This window comes from Papaver somniferum, chromosome 1, assembly GCF_003573695.1.
Source record: "Papaver somniferum cultivar HN1 chromosome 1, ASM357369v1, whole genome shotgun sequence".
NCBI lineage: Eukaryota > Viridiplantae > Streptophyta > Magnoliopsida > Ranunculales > Papaveraceae > Papaver > Papaver somniferum.
The window spans coordinates 35,664,180-35,673,722 of NC_039358.1; the positions used below are offsets into that span (position 1 = coordinate 35,664,180).

At 35.1% G+C, this 9,543-nt stretch overlaps 2 protein-coding genes across 2 annotated transcripts; one reads left to right on the plus strand and one right to left on the minus strand.

The window, feature by feature from the left end:
* The first annotated feature begins 378 nt into the window (after window positions 1-378).
* LOC113327642 (purine permease 1-like) lies at window positions 379-1,602 on the plus strand. The gene is made up of 2 exons (XM_026574802.1): window positions 379-1,120; window positions 1,206-1,602. Exons 1-2 carry the CDS (start codon window positions 416-418, stop codon window positions 1,557-1,559), a joined length of 1,059 nt encoding a protein of 352 aa, XP_026430587.1. The 5' UTR covers window positions 379-415; the 3' UTR covers window positions 1,560-1,602.
* A 437-nt stretch (window positions 1,603-2,039) lies between these two features.
* Window positions 2,040-4,058, minus strand: LOC113285280 (O-acyltransferase WSD1-like). Its single transcript, XM_026534232.1, has 6 exons — window positions 3,318-4,058; window positions 3,149-3,233; window positions 2,936-3,003; window positions 2,498-2,716; window positions 2,280-2,417; window positions 2,040-2,195 (listed from the first exon to the last, which is right to left on the minus strand). Exons 1-6 carry the CDS (start codon window positions 4,056-4,058, stop codon window positions 2,040-2,042), a joined length of 1,407 nt encoding a protein of 468 aa, XP_026390017.1.
* Between the last annotated feature and the right edge of the window lie 5,485 nt (window positions 4,059-9,543).

The following is a 9,543-nucleotide window of genomic DNA, read 5'->3' on the forward strand; positions in this document are numbered from 1 at the left end:
TTTAAATTTCGATTGTAAACCTTCTATTTTCTGTATTGTCCTGTTTATTAATGCAATTGTCAATGAAATCCTTCAAACCTCAATCAATTTGAATGAGATAGTCATAAATAAAATTTAGGGGAGATTAAAAACCCTTGATTCAAGAAAAAAAAAGGTCATAATTAGTTTGAATTTCGATCCCCTCACCGTGCAAGTGGTCATCTAGTTAATGGTATATTTGATCGTCAAATCTGCTAAAATCTTATTAAATGCTAACGTGCAATGCAACTGCAGCAATATCGACATTCAAACATTAAATTATGCACCGGAAACCTACCTAAACTACAGTCCCCACCGTACTAAAATTTTAATTTGCATAATGTTTGCGACCAGAAGGAACTAAACTTCTAAAGCATTACTGATTACTTGGAACAACATGGATACTGTCAGGAGAAAGTACCTTATGATCTTCAATTGCATCTTATTAGCAATTGGTGCCACTGGAGGTCCGCTTCTAATCCGTCTCTACTTCGTCCGTGGTGGTAAGCGAATATGGTTCGCGAGTATGCTAGCAAGTGCAGGTTGGCCGATTCTAATCCTCCCTCTCTCGGTTTCATACATCTTCAATCGCCGCCCCGGCGGTGTTGAAAATGGCAGAGAAAATTTTTTCACCATTACACAGCCTCTGATAATTGCTAGCGCTTTTATCGGTCTCCTCTTGGGGTTAAACGATTACTTATACACTCATGGTGTTTCCCTTCTTCCCGTCTCGACATCTACATTAATAATGTCCACTCATTTGGCCTTTACGGCTGGTTTCGCATATGTTCTTGTTAAGCAAAAATTCACTCCGTATTCTATAAATGTAGTTGTGCTATTAACAGTTGGAGCTGTGCTTCTGGGTCTTCATTCGGACAATGATAAACCCGTAAATCAGTCGAAGAGAGATTACTACTTGGGTTTTTTTCTCACGGTTGGAGCTTCTGTAATCAGTGGATTGTTGTTCCCATTGGCGGAGTTGGTGTACATTAAAGCTAAGCAATCCTTAACTTACAGTTTAGTGATAGAAATGCAGATTGTGATGGCTGTGGTTGCTTCCCTTTTCTGCATTGTTGGGATGATTGTAAACAATGATCACAAGGTATCAACTTTTTCAGGATTTTCTTACTTTTTTTTTTGATCAGATAATTTGTTTGGATGTTAATATTTAATATGAATTGAATTAGGAAATATTAAGAGAAGGTAAAGAGTATGAGCTCGGGGAGGTCAAGTATTACGTAGTGCTAGTAGCTATTGCCATTATGTCGCAGATTTACTTCGTCGGGACAGCAGGAGTTATATTTTGTTCAACATCTTTGCTTGCTGGTATTATCGCTGCCGTAATGCTACCCATAACGGAGATCCTATCTGTCGTATTCTACAATGAGAGTTTCAAATCTGAAAAGGGTATTGCGTTATTCCTCTCATTATGGGGTTTCATCTCTTACTTGTACGGAGGCTACAAAGAACACATAGAAGCGGAGAAGCAGAGTTCCGAATTAAAGCAAGACGAAAACCTCCCTCCTCAAACCAGTAATTAATATACTGATTTTTTGACTACCAAGTTTTGGGTATGAATTTAGATATCGGGTATTAAGAATTGTCCAATGTTCATGTAGTTGATATATTCAGTTTTTGCCTTTTGGGCCAAAATGATGATGAAATGCTTGAACATTAAATTTTTTTAATTAATTTATTATTAAGTTCTTAGTTTTTTCCCGTGCCATTTCAATGCTACCCGAGACGTGCCATCCGCGAACAAAATTATAAATCTAATTCAACGGTGAGAACAGGCATAAAATATTTTCATTTGCACGAAATCAATTATTAATACAAGCAAACTGAAATAAAATAACACGATTAGGAAAGGGGATACCAACAATTTTTTGTCTCCTATGAATTAGTATCCCCCATGGTAACGGTATCCCCCTTCAGCAATCTTGTTAACCAAAAAAAGAAAAAAGATGCACACTTATCACGAGTAGTTTCAGCGAGAGCAGCACCAGTACTTGAATTTCTGATCATGCCTTAACAGAAGCAGTAGAAGCCTCCTTCATTTCAAGCAATGCATCTTCAAAACACTTAGCGAGGAACTGAGGGTCTGGTATAATGTCTTTAGCCACAAGAATTTGCATTTCTGCTTTACCAGCGTAACTTATCATATGCATTGTGAGTGCCTGCAGTTTAATTACTTAGAATCCATGAACCCAGACACAGAACCGCTGAAACAAATCATCATTGAAAAGGAAAAAGCTGCTTACATGGGGTAAACTTGAGGAAGTTGCTCTTAGTGAAGTTACTGGATTTCCTCCAAACATAACTTCTTCTTGCGGACCACCGACATTGGTTATCGTAAAACTTGTATTGCAAACAACCCTGTTGGTGAGCAAATACGAGACCTGCAACACACAATAAAATCTGATCACTCGTACATTCTGGATGGTTCAGAATCTGATCACTTGATTAGTAGTTTGTCAACCTTGGGACCCAAAAGTGACATTGCTGATTTAGTTATTGCGTAAGTTAAATGAGCTTCATATGATAGTTTCTTCTTGTCAAGTATTTCTTTGGCGTTCATGACATATCGAAGCGGATTGTTACCAACACTTTTATGGGGATAAATTGGGAGTAAAATGTATCCGAATATGTTACCCCACCAACTTGTCACCGAACTGCTCTTCACCAAATTTGCCATATCCTGTAAATTTATATGAGACGTTTATATGAGAAATATTATCAAGTAACTCCTTAAAATAGATGCAAGTAATTAAGGTGATTATGCTAACATCCCTTCGATGAAAGGGTTGCACCGTGCATCTTCTTTACATAGAAGTCTGCTACTAGTGCACTACTATATATAGCAGGCCAGCCAGAATTATGCAATAAGAAAGAGTTTGAAGTCGTTAATGTTTTGGACCTGCAAACCACGCTGTTCTCTAAGGTTAACCATTGCCATTCCCGAGATTTGAAGTCCCTGTTTGGGTGCTAAACAAAAAAATCTTTAAGAATTAGCTCAGATCAAACTCTAGCAGCAGATCAAAAAAAAACAAAAACAAAAAAAGATCAGCATTAATTAATTGCTCGAGATTCCGAGGTGTAATTAGCTTTATGAGCGGGAAATAAATTTGACAGTTACTTGAGTTCGAGGTTCGATGGTAATCCAAGTATCGCGATAATCCAGATGTAACAACTCCGATAAGAACGTCATTGATTGTCTGCCAAATAAATTTATACACATTCTGAAAACTAATTGACCGTGAAAACACGCTAAAAGATGGAGGGAGACAAATAATACTAACAGCGTTAAGGACGGCATTCTTGACAGATTTCATGTCGTCTAACTTGAACGTAGCAGTAGCAAGCTTTCTGGGCCATAGTTCAACACCATGTCCACCACTAATCTTGCTTTTAGCATCTTTCATAAACAAACATCTAAGTGAGAAACCCATTAAATAAACAATAGTTAACCATATCTTCAATACAAATCTCCATATCATTTCACACATATTGATCCTACTACTTTTGGGGTTGTGTTTAGGGATGCTGGGTAATTCATCAGGCTGGTCAACTTTCCTACACATGGTTAAGATCAAAGACATTATAGATACCCCATCACCTAAAGCATGATTAACTCTCAATACTAGACAGTTTTGATCCTTCAGTACATGTAATTCCCATAATGGTTTATCAATGCTGAGAGGCGATGAAACAGTAAGATCTGCCAGATACCCATTCACGATCTCGTCATTGCTAAGAATGCTGGAAGTCGACGAATCACCATGGTCGATGTCTTGAATGAGAAATATGTGCTTGTCTAAATCTACATCACCTCTTTTCCAATATTCTCTACCATTATTCGTGTTTCTTACTAAGACGCTTCGAAATCTTGGGTGCTTAATCAGGATGGAGTTTTTAAATTCAGCTTTAACGGATTCTAAGTGGATTGGGTTTTTGAGATTCATTGCACAGTTGATAACTTGATTCCCTTCTTCTTGCGAGAACATCCGCCCAAACGGGGTCAGAGGCTCCTCTTTGTTCATGGCGGCGCTTTGATGCTAGACTAGCACTTGTCATCGATATATAAATGGCTTGCCATATAAATAGAGAGGCTGAAGTCACAGAGAAATTGAGAAAATAAATTTTTTGCACTTAACTAATCATTACTTATTTATTTATTTTATTTTATTTTGCTATGAATGAATCAATTGGCAAAGAGGGGGCATCTTGGAGACATGCCTCGGCTTCTCAGAGTTTGGAATATGCATATTCTGTTACTTGTCCCATCCAAGACACTACCTAGTCAACTTAGATATTTTGACCAGTCAACGCAGTGTGTAATTCCACAACTACTCTTAATCTTATCCTCTTTTAAAGTTTTGATTAATAATGACGATAAATTAACATCTGGACTTTAGATCAAGGTTCGAAAAACGGGTCACGGCCCAGGTCACAGGTACTAGGCGTGACCGTTATAACGTGTTTTGACGGGTGTGAACACGTTTTGGGTCAAAAACGCGTTATATAGGAATAAAACACGTTTTTTTGACGTTTTTTTAAAATAACGGGTGTGATAACGGTTAAATAAGAAAAATAAATAATTTGTGATCTGAATTTCCTGTGTAACGGTAATTACAGCTGTGAAAACGGTTACAGCGGGTCTAAATAGCGTTGTTACTACGTTTTTTCATTTTTTTTGGTTTAATTTATTTATTTTATTTTTTATTTATTTGTTTATGGGTTTTTAACATACAAATTTATGGATATATAGTAAAATTCACAACCCTAAGTCTATGACTTATAACAATGCATTGTAGTTATCGTCTACCGACAATATTTATACACGCATACTATCACTATCCACTTGATATGTTCAATTTGTCACTCGAATAGTTCAATGCATTCCCCAATATTTCAATAATGCATATTCGGATTCAAAAGCAGTCAAAACTTTGTTTTCAAATAATACTCCTAGGCTCTTAGCTACTTGCTACAAGACTAACCAACAAGGAATGCAACAGGAAGAGAGTCAGAGACTAGCTAGAGAAAAAGAGAGTGAGAGAGGGAAGTCAGGGAGTCGATTTATCTTTTTCTTTTGCATTTGGAGGTGTGTACAGTATATGCTACATGTGGTCTGTAGTGTACAGTAAAAAGAGTAGTTGGTTTCATGATCAAAGACATAGCTAGCCTGTGCTTATATACGCATGCAACGAGATTCCAAATGTTTCAAGAATATTTCGATTTTCTAGCTATTATGTCTTCTTGCCCAAAGGAATGCTTTAAAAGGACAAGAAGAGAATTGAAATGAAATCAATACCTCTGGTTCTCTGCTTCTTGCTCAAAGGAATGCTTTACATTTTGAATTTCTCAAATACAAGTTTAAGAGGTAATATTAATTATTTTTTGTAGATTTTTCATTCAATTAGAGATATAATTTATTAATACGTTATTAATTTATTTATTATCGTTTTTTTCTTTCATGATGTTAGAGTAGTGAATATAGATGTTTGAGAAATATCGATGTTTTTTTCTTTCATGATGTTTGAGAAATATTTAAGAAATGTTAAGTGAAGAAATGTTTCATTCTATTAACGTATATTTACTTAATAAATGTTTCATTTTTATATAAGAAATGTTTTAAGAAATATAGATTTTTTGTTCATTTTATTATCATTTATTTAAGAAATGTTTTAATAAATGTTAATATTCATAATTAAATAGTCCATCAACTTGAATCAGTTGGCACGTAAAAAATCATTGTTTCTTTATAAAATAAATGGCATGATGAATTGATGTATGGTATGTTTGTATTCCTGTTCTCAATCATGAAAAAATGAGAGGCTACACGATCCTTAATTTCAACTTTTAATATTCAAGTTGAGTAAATGACTAATGCAACTTGTGATTTCTAATTATAATGCTACTCTAACCATTTTTATATTGATGGAATATGTCCACTTAACTTGTATTTATATATGTCACTTATTGCTATGTGAAATTTCCTACTTACAAAATATAATGGAAGGATCAACATCTGCAAAACGAGATGTTTTTCATGCATATTGTACTGTAATGAGTGATGGTAAAAAGTTGAAGTATAATTTTTGTGAAAAAGAAGTGTCTGCGGGAATTTCGCGTTTCAAAATGCATTTGGCACAACAAAGAGGTACAATTACTCCCTGCATGAATGTGCCACCTGAGATTAAAAATTTAGCAAAAGTATATAGACGTGAGCGTTATAACGGACGTTTTTTCTGTCTTACTCGTAGGTTATTAATTATATAAATGTTGTTTTGTATGGTATGATATACTTTTGGTTCTCTTGTTTCTTATTCCCTAAGTTGGTATACAAGGAACTTAATTTTATTTCATAAGATTTTTATGGGCTTGTACTGACCTTGGAAAGAGGCATAATTAATCCAATAAGTTGGATTCAGATTTGTAAGCCATATGCCGAAAGGGGCCTTGGTGTTAAAAATATTGAGATGACCAACTATGCTGCCAATTTGAGACACATAAGAGACTTCGTTTCAGGGAATGAAACTGTTTGGACTCAATGGGTTCACGTATACTTAATTAAATGCAAATATTCCTGGAGTATGGAAGTGTCACATGATTTTTATTGCAGTTGGAGGATAATTTGAGCTTGCATAGATTTAGCTAAGCCATTCATGGAAACTATTTGGGGGAATGGTCATGCTACTAGTTTCGTCTTTGGCTTCTGGGATTCAAGAGGCGCACTTTGTGATTGGATACCTTGATTATTTTATTCATCAGGATTTTCATTCTGTCTCTGATTTATTGTAAACGATAAGTGGACTTTACCGGAGGATGTTGGTGGTATTAATCTACTAGATCACGTAAAATAGTTGGAAGTGGATTCTAGAGAGGAGGATAAACTGATTTTGAAGGCCAGTGTATATGAAGACTTTTCAATGAAAGATACTTATGGGATATATCTCAGTAGGGGAGAGTAGTTGATTGGTTCACCTTGTTTGGTCCAAGGGTTTTATTCCTTGTTATTCTTTTATAAGTTGGTTGGCTATGCATAGGCGGTTGAAAACTAGAAGAAAACTTTTACAGTGGAGTACTATAAATAATGTTAGTTTCTTACATTGTAATTAAGGAGGCTGTGAAAGATGAGAATCATTTATTTTATAGTTGCGTCTTTTCTTCTACTATTTGACAGGGTCTTATGTATAAGATAGGGTATACCAGGTATTGTTCTTTGGATTTCCAGCAAGAGCTTGAGTGGTGTATGGTAAATTTTGTAGGGAAATGAGCTGTAAATACTATTAGGAAATTGGCTCTGAGTAGATTTGTGTATTACATCTGAAAGGAGAGAAGTAATAGGTTGCATATGGACAAGGTAAACATTGTTGATTCTGTAAATTTTCTTATAATAGCTGATGTGAGATTGAAAGTGGAAGCTAGTCTTTTCTCTGATATGGATTCACTGTCAGTTAAAGATTCTCTGGATAGATGGAGTGTTTCTTGCATACTTAGTCAACAAAGAGTTATCCCTTTGTATATGGATGTATCCAGCTGTGGATGAGGTAATAATCAATATCGATTGGCCAAGGAGGGATTGGTCTGGAGGGTTTGGTGCAATTATTCGGAATTTTGATGGGTTACCTGAAGCTGTTGTTGTTGGTGGTTCAGGTCATGATATTGTTGTGAATTTGGAACTTAAAGGTGCTGAGTTGGCCAACTTTATTATGGTCAAAAAAATGATGCCAAAGCTTATTTTTACCGTAGGTATACCATCTGATGTGTTGGGAAACTCATGTTCATCTTTTTGCTAGTTTTAGTTGCAGTTTAATAATACCTCCTCTGTTTTTGGAAAATAGAGATTATTACTTTTCCGATTTATCATATTTCTAGGCTAAAATGAAAAATGATAGTGTCTTTTTCCAAAATCACGGGGAGTAAATGTTGGGTAGGTTTTTCAGGATTATATGCTTAATTTTTAGAATTTTTAATGGTATGACTCGGTGTTTATGTATATCTTTTTGAGGCAAAGTCAACTGCTTCAGATGTGAGACGGAGTTAGAGTAGTACAATAATTTATTTTTAATTGAATGGACGGTAATAGGAGAACGATTTTTTGGGGACCATGTTTTTTTGGGGGACCATGGTTTTGTTTTGGGTAAAGACATTAGAAGTAATTCTAGGTCACCCCATATCTAGTTATTTATTTAATACCTAATTTACCCTCTTAATTAATTTTAGGTTATGATTAGTGAAATGATTTAGTTAAAAACAATTAGTGAGATTAAATTAAAAGATGGGTTTATTATTAGTTGAGTAGAATTATTGTGAGAGTAGAGTTAGAGAAGATGAAGGAGAAAAACATGGAAAAATAAAACAAAATCCAATTCACCCCCTTTGAGTATTCAAGTGATGAAAACTCATCTGATTCTTCATCTCCATCCTCTCCTAGAATATTTGATAATCTTCAAAATGATCCGGATTTGGCTTATTTCTTAGATGGTGATTGTATTCTTCCCCAAAATGAAACTCAAGATGAAAATGATGGATTTTATCAACCACAACCAGAGGAAGAGTATTTGGGTGAACATGTATGCTCCAAACTTAGATAATGTATGTTGAATTGGTAAAAACTTCCCCAAAAATGTAAATTTTTGAACTGGATTTTGCACAGTTCGGTTACATTATATGAAGAACATGTAACTGAACTGTTTTGAAGGTGTAGTTCGGTTGCCTTGTGAGATGAATAAGTAACCGAAATCATTTGAAGATGTAGTTCGGTTACTTTATCCAACACGCAGGTTACCGAACTCCATATTAATGGAAGTTCTGATATGCAGTGTTATGTTCGGTTGGTTCGCAACTAACTGAACTTTACGTAAAAATAAAGTTTAACTAAGTGTATACAGTTTGGTTGGTTCGCAAACTGCATGTACCAACTATCTAACTGAACTATGTTTAATAAGTTCGGTTGTTTCGCAAACTTGAACCTAACAACATAATCAATCGAACTTAACAAACAAAAAAAATCTGAAGTTCCAGTGTCTAGTTCGGTTATCTACATAAAATACAAAGTAACCGAACTCTGTTCCTTTTATTAGTTCGATTGTTGCGATAAAATTCACATGTTACCGAACTCTGTTCCTTTTATTTGTTCGGTTGCTTTGCAACTTGATTAACCAACCGAACAATGAGTTCGGTTTTCCCGATAAAATTATTATGTGACCGAAATTATTTTTGATTGCATTGATGTTGTTACATTTCTTGTAGATGGAATTCATAGACACATTTTTGTGTCTAATTTGATCTCAATACTATATATTGTTGGCACTCGATTTTGTACTAATTTTGTTATTTTATGTATTTGTAGGTATTTTTGGAAATAAATATTTTTGGAAAATTCGGCTCGAAAAGTTGATTTTGGCACCCGGAGGACAAGTGTTATTCGGAATCTCGCTTTTGGATAAGGGGTAACCTAATTACTAAGGGGCACCCCCAGGTCACCCCAAGGCAGCTGCTATTCGCACCCCAGTTCAG